This window comes from Malaclemys terrapin, chromosome 2 (assembly GCF_027887155.1).
Source record: "Malaclemys terrapin pileata isolate rMalTer1 chromosome 2, rMalTer1.hap1, whole genome shotgun sequence".
Lineage (NCBI taxonomy): Eukaryota > Metazoa > Chordata > Testudines > Emydidae > Malaclemys > Malaclemys terrapin.
Genome location: NC_071506.1, coordinates 254,886,459 through 254,905,205, shown reverse-complemented (window position 1 = coordinate 254,905,205; position 18,747 = coordinate 254,886,459). Strand labels below are relative to the sequence as shown.

At 39.4% G+C, this 18,747-nt stretch overlaps 1 protein-coding gene across 5 annotated transcripts in view; it reads left to right on the top strand.

Moving 5' to 3' along the window:
• The window catches only part of MPP7 (MAGUK p55 scaffold protein 7), a 293,702-nt gene that overhangs the window by 244,505 nt on the left and 30,450 nt on the right, over positions 1 to 18,747 (top strand). For all 5 annotated transcript variants that reach the window (XM_054020780.1, XM_054020779.1, XM_054020782.1 and 2 more), the window contains one exon: positions 11,812 to 11,982. In XM_054020780.1, the coding sequence (XP_053876755.1) occupies positions 11,812 to 11,982 (171 nt within the window). The remainder of the gene's footprint in view (positions 1 to 11,811; positions 11,983 to 18,747) is intronic.

Below are 18,747 nucleotides of genomic sequence, written 5' to 3'. Positions count from 1 at the left end.
AATAAGATTCCAGAAAGTGGTTATATAGGTAGGATATATGATGTCTTTTTGAACATATTAAGGTCTTCCCAACTCTGCTTTTATATTAGACAAGTTTGTGTGGCGTCTTGTATCTTTTTAGAACTCTACACTTGCAGACATCTTAGTTTGTTAATTGGGAAATTATGTAAACTATCTAGCTTGCATTGAAAGGGAATATTCTTTAGAAGTGAATAATTTTGTAGGCGAAGAGATGACTTTTCACCCAGGAACTTTCAGCAGTTAATGTAGCTAGGAAATATATGCATGCAGATTTACATGTGGAAAACAAAATGTCTGTACAATTTTGATGCATGCCAGGTTTCATTTCTAAAGTCCTCCAACTTTATTCTAATTAGTGTATGAAGGATTTTGAAACGTCTATTAAAGGAATGAGAAAAAACAAACCTGGCATATAATACAAATTGCTAGTTGGACTCCAGTGGATTGTTGTCTGCTTACTTAAGGATTCTACAAAGGCTTTTAAACTCAAAAAGACACTGTGAATATTATACATTTTCTATGGCCTCATGTTACTGCTAATTTTAACTTTCCTTCCCAAAATGACCAGGGTTAAGCTTGATGTTAATTTGCTGAAGAATCCTGAAGTCAGACTATACTATTGTATATTTCTGAAGTTAATTATTTCCTAAGAATAAGTAAGGAGAATTGTAAAGGTTTTTTGTCTTTGCAAAACACACTTAATTCTATCTACATTAAAATAATCTTTATGAACAGTCAATAAATATAGATTAATATCATCTGTTTACTGTTCTCAATTCTGATTGAAAAATCCAGACAGATCTGAGTTTTTATTAGCCCTGTCTAAATGTGAAAACTGGGAATCGGTCCAGAAACAAAGTTAGAAATGTGCTATGTGTTTGTGCAGATTAATTGGAAACAACAGAACTACTGCATATGGGAGTGTTCCAAATATCTTGGAAAGAAATTTCAAGTAATAGTGCAAAAGTTATGTTTTACCAAATGTGCATATAACCTTCATTAGGCCAAAATATTTTCCTCTATATATCCTGTATACAAATAAACTGTATGTACAATTGCATATATAAGCTGAATAGAATGAATATTAGACCTAAATTCAGCGAAGTGCTTAAGGGCATGCTTATAGTGAAGCACATACTTAAATGCTTTGCTGAACTGTGATAGACATAAGCATGTGTGAGAGCTTTATTGAATCGTGTGGCCTTAGTTTGTTGTAGGTGAACTTGCAACATTTAGGCTTGGAAAAATTATAATGTTTATTAGTATTGGAATTTCTCTGATATTAAGGGATGCACTTTGCACTTGCACATTGTGCATTTGGAATTGCATGCACCAACCATTTAAATCAGTTTTCAAAGTTTTTTACTGCTGACCCCTTTCACATAGCAAGCCTCTGAGTGCGACCCCCTTATAAATTAAGAACACTTTTTAATATATTTAACACCATTATAAATGCTGGAGGCAAAGCGGGGTTGGGGTGGAGATTGACAGCTCGTAACCCCCTATGTAATAACCTTGTGACCCCCTGAGGGGTCCCGACCCCCAGTTTGAGAACCCCTGATTTAAATGGACCTCAGTCACCAGTCTTTCTTCCTTTATTTTCTAGAATTATATTAAATTTAAAGGGGAGTAAATTTTGTGTGTGTGCTATATTAGCAGCATTCTTTTTGAAGGGCTTTAAATAGAAGACAGCATTTGTTTACACATTGTCTGGTTTGGGTATGAATTTCAGTATGGGGTTTTTGTGAGTCCCTGTTGAGAAATCTGTGGCTGTTGCTCTGAAGTTCGGGTTCCAAAGAGATATTACTACAGAAGTTTTGTTATCTTCATCTCAAAAGTGCAAGCTGCTTGTTCTTTTGTATTGGTGTAGGATCTTAATCACTTTTATTAGTCTTAGTTTCTGATTTCATCTCTGGTTTGAGAACTGTTATGAGGTTTAGAGGCATTTGTGAACTACATACATTTGTTCTTTATATTTTTCTCATGGCAGCTGTTCTTCATTTCATGAAACCTGTTACATTCCAGAAGTGGTTTATAGATTCGCTTGTTCAGTAGGCTTCTTGTCCAATACTTGAAATCAGTGAGCATGTACAAAGTTGTTATACCTAATGTTGAGAATTTTATGTTCCTTCGATGATTGGATTTTTTTCACTTTATTCTACAGTCTGCATAGTTGGCAGATAAGTTAAACTTCTGCTGATGTCTGTAGACTATACATGTTTCTTTAATTTTCTGTGGTTCTTTGCATTGTTTTATGATCATTTGTAAGTTCTAATGCATAAAATTTCAATAGTCATTTGTTAAAACTTTTGTATTTGAAAATATTTTAAATGTGGGATCTTTTGTTGCTCTTTCATAATACTACTTATGATTTGCAGATGTAATGCTGTTATAATAAGAGGTAACCTATTAGTGTGCTCTCAGCAGCCCAATGTGTCTCTTACTCCTGATTGTCAGAGAGAATTGTAAATATTTGTAAACATAGACAGTAATACATAGTTACACTCATTTTGATGTTTTATTGTGATATAGCTACTGTCTTCTTAAGTATGTAATATACAACATTATTATCTTATTAGACAAAATTTCAAGAGTAGCTAATACTTTTGGTGATGAAGACTTTTTTCCTACATGATATTTCAGCTCTTGATTTTGGCTGGCAAATCTTCCTCGGCAAAGCAAAACAGAGAACTGGGCTCAAAGTGTTCTTGAAAAGAGAGATTTGAAAAGACTTGCAGTTGTCATCTTTTTCAGAGTCAGAAAGTCATCTTTTTGTACTGCATACATATTTTCTGCCCTCTATATTTTTTCATAAATAGTTAAATGGATTCTAAAAATAAAAACACTGAGGTGTTTTTTTTAAAAAAATTACTTTAAGGCTCTTAAATCTCAATTAATTTGTAAGTTTTCCAGCTTCCCCTTTTGAAGAAGACATTTTTACTGTATTCTTTTATTCTCAGTCATCTATCCCAAGGTATCTAGATGAACATATTGCCTTCTAAATGCAATCATAGTTGACTAATAGTAATTTATTAATGATACCCCATAAAACTGCTTCTGAAGGTTATTAAAAAGTCAATATGCATATGTGGGGAGTGTAATGGGAGACATGGGGGAGAAAATACCATGTTGCCAGAAATTCACTAGCAACACAATAAAAATAATTTGTATGGATTTATTGAGAGCATCCCTCCTTTTTCTCTCCTGCACACTTCCCTTCAGGGTGGATTGATTTAAATCAGAGTGTTTTAATAATCTGTTTTAATCATAATTTAAACCAGGAAGTAGTAAACCTTGATTTAAATAATTGATTTTAATCTTATGTATTTGTATTTTTTAGTTACTTTCCTAATGAAAGGTTGATTCTCATTAGATGGTAACCATTAAACTGCTGATTTGCAACTAACTAGCCTTTACTCTAAATTTGGTACTTTTTTGTTAACCAGGATAACTATATCAATACACGCAATCACGTAGATTAACATACATTTATTCATAATATTAATTTTTACATTTTTATCATGTTACATAAATGGTGAATTATGCTTTTGTTTACTAGATGATTAATTGTGTACTCCTGATTTGTGTCAACCTGCATTTGGATGAAAATTGGAATTCAGTTAATAAGGCACAAAAATTAAAATTGCTTTTTTATTAGTTAAATGAAACTACCTTAAATATGCTGGATACAGATGAAAAAAGTAAGTTTCGCAAAACATGTTTTGCATTTAAAACTGACAGGTTTATTAAAGAAAGGAAGTATGATCTGTAGATAGTGAATTGAACTGATTGTCCATGTCCTTCAAAATTTTAGTCCTAGTAGATCTGATCATATCACACCTCATGTTTATTCATAGATTACAAGATTCATAGATTTTTCAATTCCCAATCAGTTTCTCAATTTTGAATTAACTAGTCATTGAATTGAAATTGCTAAATAAATTAAAATGAAGAAAATAATCTCTCTGCACCTGCAGAAAAAAATTAATAAGGTGATAAATAATGGTCAACATGGATTTGTCAAGAACAAATTATGTCAAACCAACCTTATATCCTTCTTTGACAGGGTTGTCAAGCCTTGTGGATGGGGGGAAGCAGTAGATATGATATATCTCAACTTCAGTAAGGCTTTTGATAGTGTCTCACATGACCTTCTCATAAGCAAGCTAGGAAAATATAGCCTAGACAAACCTACTATAAGGTGGGTACACAACTGGTTGGAAAACCATACTCAGACTAGTTATCAATGGTTCACAGTCAAGCTGGAAGGGTATATCTAGTGGGATTCTGCAGGGATATACCCTGGGTCTGGGTCTGGGTCTGTTCAATATCTTCAGAAATAATTTGGAGAATGGCATAGAGAGTACACTTATAAAGTTTGCAGATGATACCAACCTGGGAGGGGTTGCAAGCACTTTGGTGGACAGGATTAGAATTCAAGATGATCTTTGACAAACTGGAGAAATGGTCTGAAATAAATAGGATGAAATTCAATAAGGACAAATGCAAAATACTACACTTAGGAAGGAAAAGGCAATTACACAAATATTAAATATGAGAAATGATTGTCTAGTAAGGAACACTGCAGAAAAAGATCTGGAGGTTATAGTGGATCACAAACTAAATATGAATCAACAATATAATACTGCTGCAAAAAAAGCAAACATCATTCTGGAGTTTATTAGCAGGAGTGTTTTAAGCAAGGCACAAGTAGTATTTTTTCCACTCTATTCAGCACTGATAAGGTTTCAACAGAAGTATTGTGTCCAGTTCTGGGCACCATACTTTGGGAAAGATGTGGACAAATAAAGGAAAATCCAGAGAAGAGCAACAAAAATGATTAAATATCAAGAAAACATAAACCTATAAGGAAATATTGAAAAAATAGGTTTATTTATTCTGGAGAAAGGGTGACTGTTATCATGGTCCCCTTCAATGTTCAGGTATGCAAAATGTTATAATAATGAGGGTCATAAAATGTTCTCCTTATCCACTGAGGACAGAACAAGAAGTAATGATCTTAAACTGCAGCAAGGGAGATTTAGGTTAGACATTAGGAATAGCTTCCAAACTGTCAGGGTAGTTAAAAATTGGAACAAATTACCTAGGAAGATTGTGGCATCTCTGTCATTGGAGGTTTTTAAGAACAGAATAGATAAACACTTGTCAAAGATGGTCTCTAGATAATAGTTAGTCCTGCCTCAGTGCAGGTGACTAACTAGATGACCTGTTGAGGTTTTTTCCAGTTTTATATTTCTATGATTCTTCTTCGAGTGATTGCTCATATGTATTCCACAGTAGGTGTGCGTGCTCGCCACGTGCAACGGTGCTGGAAGTTTTTCTCTTAGCAGTATCCGTACTGAGGGAGCACCACGGCGACCCCTGGAGGGGCGCCTGTATATCGCGCTATAAGGGGAGCTACGGGCTCCCCCCACCCTCAGTTCCTTTTTGCCGCCAGTGAAAGTAATCGGAATTTTGTGCTCCAGCTCTGCTGCAGCCTTCTCTTCTCGACCTTAGTGGTACCATTCGTGGATTGTTTCTTCAGTTGTTAGAGTGGGCTCGGGGCATGCCCCATGCTCCAGCGTGCGACTCCTGTCGCCGTTCTATGCCTAGGAGTGACCCGCACACTGAGTGTCTCCGCTGCCTGGCTGAGACTCACATTAGTGACCGTCGCAAGCTCTGCAGGTCGTTGAAGCCAAGGACCAAGAAGGAGAGGGACATTAGACTTTGAGCTCTCCTGATTGAGTTGGTGCTGGCCCAACGCAGGCATGCCGTTCGGACTCTGCACCGGCCGCTGCGTCGTTGGTGCGTAGCGAGGCCCCTTCGACCAGTCTGCGCCACTCTCCCTCCAAAAAGCAAGGGAAGGGCATGGCCTCGCAGTGGCGCCATGACAAGGAAAAGGTGGAGGCTGGTCCCGCGTTGGGCAGCCCTCGGTCCTCCCCAGGCTCAAGGCCTCCGACTCATGTGGAGCGGAGCAGCCCGGCACCGTCGGCCTGTGCATCCCCACCGGTATGGATGCCGGAGGCGATACAGGCTGCGAAGGACATTATGAGCCTGCCAGTCCTGAGCACGCAGCCAAGCACGGGCCCCAGGTCTCGTGGCAAGCCTCCATTGGGTGCCCACCAGACCTCACTAGCCAGCCACAGTTCCCACTCTGAGGATCGCTCCCCGCACCACTCAGCACGAGTGGTTGCTCGTCTTGCAGCTCCCACCCACCCTCGACGCCGTCCGGACCATCCGGGTCGCCGTCAGGATGGGAGTCACGGGGACCCTCGACACCGCCTGCCAGCAAGCGTAGGCACCGAGAGAGGCACCGGGAGCGCTTGCCTGCACGGCGTGGGTGCCGTAGCCACTCTCGATGGGATAGACGTCGTCGTTCCCGTTCCAGCTCCTGATCAGCTAGATGTCGCGCTTGAAACTCCCTCCAGGGCGCCTCGGCATCGGACCTCGCATCGCCATCATGGGTACTGAAGTAGTTCTTCAGGCGGGTACCGTTCCTCGATGTCGAGGTCCAGGTCCCAAGGGAGGCGACATCATAGGCACTGTTCCTACCGCTCCCGGGGCACTGAGCGTTCGTCGTTGGCCTCGGCACCCGGCCACCCATCCTTGGTTCACGTTGCTCAGCCGGGACACATAGTGTCATCGGGCTCTCAGCCTGGTCAATGGCAAGGGGCCCCACGGCAAGGACAGTGGTGCCAGTGGGCACCTTGGCACCAATGCCAGCCAAGATGGGGGCTTATTCGGTTGCCGGAGCGTCTCAGGCTCCATCGGCCTCGTCCGACTGCCTACGGGACAAGTCAGCGGGTCACGAGTCGGCGGACCTGCGCCCGGACTCTGATCTGGGGCTTGACGCCCTGGCACTGACCGAGGCTCTCAGCTCCATGTGGGCCTTCTCCCCGGCACCGGATGACACCATAACGGCGCCTCCGCCCTCAGTCCCACAGGAGGACTTCAAGGCGCACCAAGACCTGCTAAAGTGGGTGGCATCCAGCCTCCAGCTACAGGCCGAGGAGATGGAGGGTCCGTTCGATTCCCTATTCAAGGTCCTGTCTCCCTCGGCACTGGGCCCTGCCCCTGCACCAGGGTATTGCCAACCTCTCCAACACCCTGTGGCAAACCCCTGCCTCTTTGGCCTCTATCTCCAAGAAAGTGGAGAGGAAATACTTTGTGCCAGCCAAGGACCACGAATACCTTATTCCCACCCGGCATCAAACTCACTCGTGGTGGAATCGGTAAACCACAGGGAGCAACAGGGCCAGTCTGCGCCCACCCCAAAAAATAAGGATGCCAGATGGCTGGACTCCTTTGGGAGAAAGCTTTATTCCTCTGCGAGTTTCCAGCTTAGGGTAGCCAACCGCCAGGCCTTACTGAGCAGGTGTGACTTTAACCTTTGGGAGTCTCTGCCTAAGTTCGAAATTCCCTGTGTCCCACTGCAGTGTCTTAAAGGATGACGTAAAATGGGGGAAACTGGCATAAAGAAGCTATTAAAGGATTTTTAATTTTTTTTTAACTGCTTGATTTTTACATTAGAAATTCAGATTTTTTTTCTGTCCTGGAGGACTAAGATGGTGGGAAATTTGATGATATCCCAATAGCTGAGTATGACGTCTGAACAAATAAAGGGGGCAGGATTTTAATCGGATTGTGCAAAACTTTTATAACATATTCAATTTCTAATGAATATTTTGGATAAAGGATATCTTTGTTAAAGATTCAACACCCCAACATTTCAGTTGGGGCATGAGAACTTATAACAGATATGCTGTGAGACATCTAGCAGATCCTCCAGAAAAACCAGGGAAAACCAGAGGTATGATAGTCCCAATATTTTGAAGGTAAAGAACAAAGGGGGGATGGGGAGAGGTGAGATTTTCTTTTAATTTTGCATGTGTTCAGGTTTTCATTATTAGAACAAAAAGGGAAGTTTAAAAAAACAACCACCATAATCTTAAATGTTTCAAATGTTTTGCGGATCACCTATAAGCACAAAACCATCTATCCTCTATAGATCTAGGCACTGTGTTTTGTGGAAAAATTTATACACTAGCAAACTTTTAGAATGGGAAGAATTCATTTCTGTTTGTGTGAAAAGATAGTACTGGAGAATTTTTAGGTATTTTGAAAGTAGCTTTGGTATGCTTAGGTTTGGGATTTTTTAGATTACAGCTCAGAAAAATAGTTAACTTTGTTCCTTTTCTGTGTCTTTAACATTATTTTTAGAGTCTGCATTAAAGTCATTGAATGCAGTTACTAGGTCTGTGACATTAAATCAACAAAATATCGGTGTGCCATGATTGACTTCACTTTAGAACTGAACCAATCACCAGAGACATTACTGTGTACCAAGTTGTATTACATTACCAATGCAATAGCAGTGCTTTTACAATAGAAAACTTTTTAAACTAAAATAACTTTTCAAAAGAATTCTTTGCATTTACTATATTATTATATGAATGCACAATGGAATAGAAAAAAATAGTTAGAAAAGAACTAGTAACGTAGCCTGCTTGCTTCTTACTCTTACCAAATTTAAACTCTGGTATGTTTATTGTATATTTGATCCTCCCCTGTCTTCTTCTACCATGGGCAAAAAAATTAGATCTATTTCTGCTAGTGTTTGGTTTTTATATCCTCTTCTCATTAACTTTCACTGTAATAATGTGATCTCAGTTTTTTTTTAATGAGCTGGGTGACACCATTTGTATTTTCAGAGAGGCTCGATACTTACCTCTCTGTTTCTCTGTCAGGTGTGGGGGGAAGACGGGGGGAGAGAACAGCACAAACACTACTGAGTATAGCACTTCAAATCAACAGCTTGGGGATTAAGCCCCATGGTCCCGATACTGAAAAGATTTTTGTCAAATGGGCTTACTTGTGAAAAATAGTGAGCACATACCTCGTCTCTGCAGGGTCATGGCCGAAGTGTGATAATATTTGCAGGAGTCACCCTTACATTGGCAACTATTAATATTAGAGATAAATAGTAATATGGTTACTTCTCATATGCCTGTAAATAAGTACTTTTTAAAACTTATTAAAATATACAGCTGAAATTAAAGTGATCACCAGAAGTTTAGACAGATTAAAAAAGAGAGCCTTCTGTTGTACTTTTAGTATTGTGTATTTGGTGTGAGGTTAAATATTAAAGTTCATAATTAATAGTTTAGTTGTGAAGAAATTTTATAACTTGACACTTGATTTGAATCAACCATAAGTTTGAGTACTTAAGATCTTTTTTTAAAGTATAGGTGTTGGGATTTTTTTTCAGTCATTTTGCTCAATATTTTGTGAATTTATTGGTAATTTCTCTAGTACAGCCAAATAATGAAATTAGCATGGCAGTTTGGCCATACTGTTCCTAAAACCACAGAAGATACAGTACGACTGTACAAATCTATTTAAAAGAATTAATTTTAATGAGAAATTTATAAAGTAATGATAAAGGTGGAATAATTAGCTTTCATACTCAGGTTTAGTGGAGGCAGGCTGCAGCTATGATACTGTCATATTATTCTACTATTGATGCTCTACCAATTTAAAAATCTTTAAAAACCACATGAAACGTCCATCAGCTGCAGCTAAGAACTATAGGCACAACACTATACATAAAATGTTAGGCCAATTTTAGGCCAGTTAGGTTTGCAAAAATATGATAGAATTATAAATGAAAGTATGTTATAATAGGAAATGTCATCTTAACTTAGCAAATTTTACTATACAGTATGTGTGAAATGGAGCTGCAGTACCCATATTTGATCGTGTTGTGAGATTTATTTAATGATGTGTTTGGTTTTATTTTCAATTAGGGCTGTCAATTAATTGCAATTAACTCAAGCGATTAACTAAAAAAAATTAATCAGTTAATCGCTGTTTTAATCACACTATTAAACAACAATAGAGTACCAATTTACACTTGTTATAAATATTTTCGGATGTTTTTCTACATTTTCAAATATATTTATTTCAGTTACAACACAGAATACAAAGTTTACATTGCTCACTTTATATTATTTTTGATTACAAATATTTGCACTGTAATAAAGATAAAAGAAATCATATTTTTGAATTCACCTCATACAAGTACTGTAGTGAAATCTCTTTAGCATGAAACTGCAATTTACAAATGTAGAATTATTTTTGTTACATAACTGCACTCAAAAACAAAACAGTGTAAAACTTTAGACCCTACAAGTCCATTCAGTCCTACTTCTTGTTCAGCCAATCGCTAAGACAAACAAGTTTGTTTACATTTAAGGGGTCTTACCTGTAATTCCCCACCCTGTAATGTACTTTCACAATAAAGAGATTGTACTACAGTACTTGTATGAGGTGAATTCAAAAATACTATTTCTTTCGTTTATCTCTTTTACAGTGCAAATATTTGTAATAAAAATAATAATATAAAATAAGCACTGTACACTTTGTATTCTGTGTTGTAATTGAAATTAATATATTTGAAAATGTAGAAAACATCCTAAAATATTTAAATAAATGGTATTCTATTGTTTAACAGTACAATTAAAACTATGATTAATCACGATTTTTTGGTAATTGTTTGAGAGCTCTATTTTCAATGTATTTGGGAGAGACTGTGTAACACCGACCGACCCCAGTCATCGGCAGACAGGATTGAATCTGGAACCTCTGAAGCTGGCTATTAGCTAAGGCTGTAACAGACTCACCAATCTGTAGCTGGGCTAGCATCGCTAGAGGGGACAGAGCATGACACCAAGCAGGCGTGGATTACAGGCTTCCCCTAGCTGAGGAAGCGCATTCCGAGCTTCAGAGACTTCCCTGTTGATATCCTGGATGAGAGCCCACTTGTAACGCTGACAGATCCCAGTCATCAGCAGGCAGATCAAACCTGTGACCTTTGAAGCTTAGTGCGTGAGCCTCTACTGCATGAGCTAAAAGCCACATGGCTGTTAGCTAAGGCTGTGGCAGACTCATCAATCTCTAATTGGGCTTGATGCTTCGAGAGGGGTCAGATCTCCACACCAAGCAGGCATGGGTTACGTTTGCATACGCTTTTTTTAAACTTCCAGTTATGATAGCGCAGCATTGTGCCAAGGTCATAACACTGTTGAAGGCAATGATTTTATTAACTGTTATGCCCCTGTACCCTGCTGCCACAATATATATTATTTTAAGTGTGTACATCCCAAGGCAATTCAACTGGGATGTGTCAGAGATGGTATATGACTCAGGACTGAACGTATATTTTCCTTATAGCTGTTAATTTATTCAGCATTCAAGAAGTTAATTGTATCATCATAGAGCTTGTTTTGATTGACTTATAAAAAATTGCTTTTCCCCCTTAGGGCGACCAGAGAGCAAGTTTAAAAAATCGGGACAGGGTGGGGGGTAATAGGAGCCTACATAAGAAAAAGATCCAAAAATCAGGACTGTCCTTATAAAATCAGGACATATGATCACCCTTTTCCCCCTAAATCAAAAATAGTAAAATTAATCATTTCATTTAGTGGGAATATCGTATTTTAAGTTGAAATGGCTGCTGTATTGTAGTTTAGGACTTTAACAATTTGGAGGAATTTACCTTTTCGTCTGGGAATCTCTTCTGGACCATAAGGACCTGGTTTCTCAAAAATTGCATTTGAAATTTCATGCCTACTTTCTGTGTCCAGCTAATGTGATTGCTAATGGAAATAGCCAGTTTGGGGTTTCTTAATAAGTCATTGCCCCTCCCCACCTTTCCCTGCCTGGAAGTGAATCTTTTCTGGACTTTTCAGATATTAAATTGCATAATTTAAAAAAAAATTGTTGTTGCAGCTGGTTTTAGGAGAAGCTTTCGTCTTAGCAGAAAAGATAGAAAGACAAATAAATCCATGTATGAATGCAAGAAGAGTGATCAGTATGATACAGCAGATGTCCCAACATATGAAGAAGTTGCACCATATCGACGACAGCCTACTGAGAAATACAGGCTTGTAGTTTTGGTCGGTAAGTTATTTCTTTAATTTCTAAATCAGGAATCTAGAGTAAATATTAGTGCAATAATCTTACAGAAGTTTAAAATTTAACTTTTCTAGCTCTCAAACTGAAAATGTTTATGATCTAGAATATTATGTTGCTGCATTTGCTCATAATTTCTCATCTTTTTTCAGTTGTTTGAGTTTTGGAAAACTACAGGTGAAGAGCTATTTGTGCATCAGATAGTATGAGAAATATTGTCAACCCACTAATCAAAATATACAGATAAGCTGTTATATGACCTTGATTTTTTTGTTGTTGTTTAAAATTGTGCTATAGTCCTGAAACTAAATCTTATTTTGGTGCCATGAAGACTCCTTATGTGTCTGCAACTTTACCAACAGAATATAGCTTGCAAAGAAATTTCCTGAACATCTAGTTCTTTGTGTGAAGAACTGGACTCCAACAAGGAATGCCTCTGCTCAATGTAAGGGCCCTCTCACTGTCTTACCACTCATATCTCATGTCCCACTTGCTCCCTGTCTAGGCTTAGGATAAGCTATGACCACAACATGCCCTATTACCACAGAGTTGTCCTGCTATAGAGAACATCAGTTAAGTGTCTTGGCCATTCATTCCCAGTATGCTGAACAAGGCTTTCACTACACTATTGGTCAGAAATATGTCCAAATCTATCTCAGACAAATGAACCATGGTGTCCAGAAAAATTTCTGGCCAACCAAGTGCAATTAGGTGTCAGCACTCCACTGGAATGCTGGATTCTCTGTATCTCCCAAGGCTGTAAACTTGTCCTCCTGGAAATGAGAAGAAACAATTTCATTGTCAATGTCTGGGATGTTGTAAAACAGGGGCTTATTGTTAAGTGCGTTAACATAAATACCTGTACTAGTTGCCTGATCCTTGGGGATTTGCTAGGCTGCCTATTGGTAAGCTGTCAGACCAGAATAGGATCCATTTGTTTCAGAAGTTCTCTTTTCCATATTGGACCCATTCTGATCACAAGAAAAGGAGATTATTCATTTGTTCCAAAAATTGCTTCCAGATAATTGTATTTCACTTCTGATAAACAAGTAATAAGATTGACCTTCTGGCACCTGAAATTGTTGCTGCCAATTGCACACAATTCACAGGCTAGTGCAGTGACTTGACTTGTGAAATTCAGATAACCGATCAGTTATTGCAACTGTTGCAGGGCTAACTTTTTTATATCTCGTGGGCCGATTGAACTAGTGAGTTGGATTTCTTGACCCGAGAGCGAGACATGCTGTTCAGTTCAGTACCAGCCTTTTTGCTAGTGCCTGGAATGCTGTCAAGATGTGCTTTTGCCCAACCCTGTTTTCTAGCAAAAAAAAAAAATAATAATAAAAAAAAATCATGGTAGTGAGTAGACAAGTCTCCCATATCACTTTCCACTCCAAAAAGGTCTGAGTCTCACAAATGTCAAACTTTATGTAGAGCAGCAGTCTTATAAAAAATATTTCTGGAAAGAAAAGTCCAATGATTCAAAAACAGCCAGGAGAATGAAAGGAGGCAGAGCGCTGACTTGATGTTGCATTTTGCGAAAAAGATCCACTTCCTGAAGGCCCTAACTATAATGACAGTGGAATCAAAGAATGGGAGTCTGAGGGTACACTACCCTCCGGATCAGGTAGATAACTTCTTGGACTGCACAAAATGAGCTCAAACTAGCTATGGGAATAAAGGGAAACAAGAAGACTTTTTATCAATACATTAGAAGCAAGAGAAAGACCAAGGACAGGGTAGGCCCACTGCTCAGAGAGGAGGGAGAAACAGTAACAGGAAACTTGGAAATGGCAGAGATGCTTAATGACTTCTTTGTTTCGGCCTTCACCGCGAAGTCTGAAGGAATGCCTAACATAGTGAATGCTAATGGGAAGGGGGTAGGTTTAGAAGATAAAATAAAAAAAGAACAAGTTAAAAATCACTTAGAAAAGTTAGATGCCTGCAAGTCACCAGGGCCTGATGAAATGCATCCTAGAATACTCAAGGAGCTAATAGAGGAGGTATCTGAGCCTCTAGCTATTATCTTTGGAAAATCATGGAAGACGGGAAAGATTCCAGAAGACTGGAAAAGGGCAACCATAGTGCCCATCTATAAAAAGGGAAATAAAAACAACCCAGGAAACTACAGACCAGTTAGTTTAACTTCTGTGCCAGGGAAGATAATGGAGCAAGTAATTAAGGAAATCATCTGCAAACACTTGGAAGGTGGTAAGGTGATAGAGAATAGCCAGCATGGATTTGTAAAGAACAAATCGTGTCAAACCAATCTGATAGCTCTCTTTGATAGGATAACGAATCTTGTGGATAAGGGAGAAGCGGTGGATGTGGTATACCTAGACTTTAGTAAGGCATTTGATACGGTCTTGCATGATATTCTTATCTGTAAACTAGGCAAATACAACTTAGATGGGGCTACTATAAGGTGGGTGCATAACTGGCTGGATAACCATACTCTGAGAGTAGTTATTAATGGTTCCCAATCCTGCTGAAAAGGTATAACGAGTGGGGTTCCACAGGGGTCTGTTTTGGGATAGGCTGTGTTCAATATCTTCATCAACGACTTAGATATTAGCATAGGAAGTACGCTTATTAAGTTTGCAGATGATACCAAACTGGGAGGGATTGCAACTGCTTTGGAGGATAGGGTCATAATTCAAAATGATCTGGACAAATTGGAGAAATGGTCTGAGTTAAACAGGATGAAGTTTAACAAGTGCTCCACTTAGGAAGGAACAATCCGTTTCACACATACAGAATGGGACGAGACTGTCTAGGAAGGAGTATGGCAGAAAGGGATCTAGGGGTTATAGTGGACCACAAGCTAAATATAAGTCAACAGTGTGATGCTGTTGCAAAAAAAGCAAACGTGATTCTGGGATGCATTAACAGGTGTGTTGTGAGCAAGACACGAGAAGTCATTCTTCCGCTCTACTCTGCGCTGGTTAGGCCTCAACTGGAGTATTGTGTCCAGTTCTGGGCACCGCATTTCAAGAAAGATGTGAAGAAATTGGAGAAGGTCCAGAGAAGAGCAACAAGAATGATTAAAGGTCTTGAGAACATGACCTATGAAGGAAGGCTGAAAGAATTGGGTTTGTTTAGTTTGGAAAAGAGAAGACTGAGAGGGGACATGATAGCAGTTTTCAGGTATCTAAAAGGGTGTCATGAGGAGGGAGAAAACTTGTTCACCTTAGCCTCTAAGGATAGAACAAGAAGCAATGGGCTTAAACTGCAGCAAGGGAGGTTTAGGTTGGACATTAGGAAAAAGTTCCTAACTGTCAGGGTGGTTAAACACTGGAATAAATTGCCTAGGGAGGTTGTGGAATCTCCATCTCTGGAGATATTTAAGAGTAGGTTAGATAAATGTCTATCAGGGATGGTCTAGACAGTATTTGGTCCTGCCATGAGGGCAGGGGACTGGACTTGATGACCTCTCGAGGTCCCTTCCAGTCCTAGAATCTATGAATGTATGAATCCCCGATCGCTCTGCCATCGACTCTGGAACTCCACTACGGCGAGAGGCAGAAGCGGAGTTTCACAAACTGTTTAAGTCTCATGTGCTCCTATATGGGTATTGTACTTCTTGCATGGTACAGTGCAGGTATTTTAATACTCAGATCAAGCAGATAAGGATATCATAGTCACTGCTGCCATTAACTCAACATATGTATTTATAACCCTTGCTTTCTGGTCACTGCTGATTGTAATCCATGGATGATCCTATGGTCCAGGCCTCATAAGGATCAGATCAGAGTACTCTGGCCCTTGTTCCAAGGCACTCATCATGCCTGGGGGAATGTGGTCGTGTTGGGAGAGGAACAAGACAGAAGAAATGAGGTTTGAGTGTGAGGGAAACAGAGGAAAACCTTATGGAGCGCATGGGTCCACGTGGACCTCTTATAATGTGTGGGGAAAAGATTAGCAGCTTGGAGGAGCATCTTAGTTGGGTACTTTGAAACTCCCCTTCAGAGCTGTAATGTATTTCAGTCCAGACCTAATTCAGTTCCAACCTTTTCTTGTACTGAAAATCTCATTAATACCAAATTGTTCAGTTTTTGTAATGTGGTTAAATGTGTCCTAGTGACTAAGATGAGACCCAGCAGCTTTGTGATTTGGAGTAACATTTTAACCCAGGTCTCCCAATTTACATTAACCTTGATCCCTCAATGTCACTTTACAGTATAGATTGAATAGCTCAATTTCAGAAAAAAGATATCCATGAATACAGACAGTTGTATTTAAATTATGTCCAAGGCTGCAACTTAAATAAAATATCACCTAAAAGCAACATATTATGGCAGTAGTTGAAGGGGGTTGAGGAAACAGTAGCAGCCCCAAACATCCACTGGCCTTTTTCCCACTTTAATTTATTCTTGTTAATTGTAAACATGCAAATAAGTAGGTAGATACTATAGAGAAGAAATAAGACATGGTCCATGCCTTGATGAGAAGACTGGAAAAGGGAGGATAAAAGAAACATGAATACATTATGTAGTTGAGTGGGTTTGTTAATGGTATGTACCTCTCTTGATGTGCTATGTTTTTTATATGTTAACTTAATTCATGGGATTGAAGGTGGGGAGGCCACATCATAATGGGAAGGGAGGAAAGGAATAGATTAGTGCTGATTAAAGGTACGTCTATACTGCAGCTTGGAGCGAGCCTCCAAGCCTGGGTAAACAGACTCATGCTAGTGAGGTTCAAGATAGTCCACTAAAAATGGAAGTGTGGCTGTTACAGCTCAATTGGTGGTGCAGGCTCTCAAGCCCACCCAACGCCCTATCTCTCAGCTCAGGTGGCTAGCCTGAGTGTCTGCTAGAGCCCCAATGTCTGCACTGGTGGTGGTAACGTGCTAGCTGGAGCCCCGCTAGTGCAAGTCTGTCTACCCACACTGGGAGGTTAGCTCCAAGCTGCACTGTAGACATAGCTGAAAGGAAATGGAGGTGTGGAAGGGACGAGGAACTAGAAGGCAAGTGCAGGAGGCAAGGTTAAACTGACTGGTAGGGAGTTAACAAAAACAATCATTGGGCAGTACAGACAGAAATTAATGGTTAAGGCACTAGAGCTGGAAAAATATATGGCTCTGCTAAAACACTTAGCTCTAGGTAAGTGTTCTTGAAGAGAAGTGAGGTGAGCTGAGGAGATTAGGGACTTTAAAGACCTTGTAGGGTGCTGGTGTCTCCTGCTGCAGTATGACTCCTCCAAGGAGCAGTAGCCATTAGGCTGCCCACAGCTTCATCAGAGTGCATGGGTGGGAGGAAGTTTCTGGACCCATTGCTCATATACCAACACTCATGTACTGAGCATCTTAATTTTACCACCTTAATACACCTGTCTAATTCCCAGACCAGATAGGCTCTTAGTCCATGGCATAATGAAATCCTCAAGCCTTGCAGAGAGTCCTCAGGCACTCCTGCAGGCCCAACTTCCACCTATTGGGAAAATGGGTTGATGTCCTTTCCCAGGAATTAGGCATCTCTTCCTGGGATTTAAAGATAGAAACTCACCACCGCCTTCCAGTGATTTTAATACTGTCCTGGGAGGCTAATCTGTTCCTGTGGCCAGGCCATCACTGAAATTAGCAATCCTGTGAAAAAGCAAGAAACAAAAATGGAATCTGATTAAACCCACCCCGGTGTTCTTAAGAAAAGTCCACAAAACCCACATAAAACTAATGTGTCTGTAATCAAGATAAAGAAAGCACATAAAAATACAAAGGAACAAAACTATAACTTGTATTACAATAAATAAGTAAATTGAGGGGAGGGTGGATGAATGGTGGAGCAGTGCAGGGCCTACTCTTTTCTTCTGTGGGCTGATGGGTGCCTCAGCAGCCAACTCTGGTGACTGATAAAAGTATCAGGATTGTCCAGATGCAGACATTTTACTAGGAAGGAGCTGCAAACGGGTACCAAGATGTGGCCTTGGATCTGGTTTACACCTACCTCATAATTTGGCACCAGCCTGGGTGTCTAGTGTTCTTATAAAGTTTCTTAAGGGTATGTAATTAAAATGCATTGCTTCAGTCTTTTTTTAGAAACTGTATTTCATAAATCCAATTTAAAATACAATGATATGTTAACTTAGTATTTTCAAAGGTAACCAGAGCATCTGTCTCACTACTTTTTGTGTCTTTTGTGGTAGCATATAGGTTGATGCTTCATTAGTAGAGTTTTCTCTACTATTAAAGCAGAAGAGCAGAAGAAATATGACCCTCTGTCAGGGACTGTTATGAACTGTTGAGTGGCTGTGTTTTTATAAAAATCATGTCCAAGGGAGCATTAAATTTAGTTTTTAATTAACAGTTTTGTCACCCTCCAGCACTAAAATTCAGCAGTCTACTAGTGTAATCACTGTAAGATTGTGGGCTATATACAACAAGTAATAACATCAAGTTGACTTTACACTTACATCAACAAAGAGTGCAGTGCAAAAGTGTGATAAGTAGACTTTATATAACAAATTGCGTATGTCTGATTTGAGGAATACCTAGAGATTTCATTTGATTTTTGTTGTAATAAATCAAATTAAGGAAGTGTGCTTTCTCAGTAACAAAAGCAATTTAGAAATTTATTGTAGACTTCAATAATTCTGATGTTATTCTCTGGATATTAGGAGCAGTTTAAGTCTGGCCAATACCATAAAAATGTCTTGAGTGAAATGTGGAAAAATAGCACTGTTCAGTAATACAGGTACAGTAGAAGCGAACAACATTTTAAAGACTTTTTGTATGCCAGTAGCAGCATTCTGTGT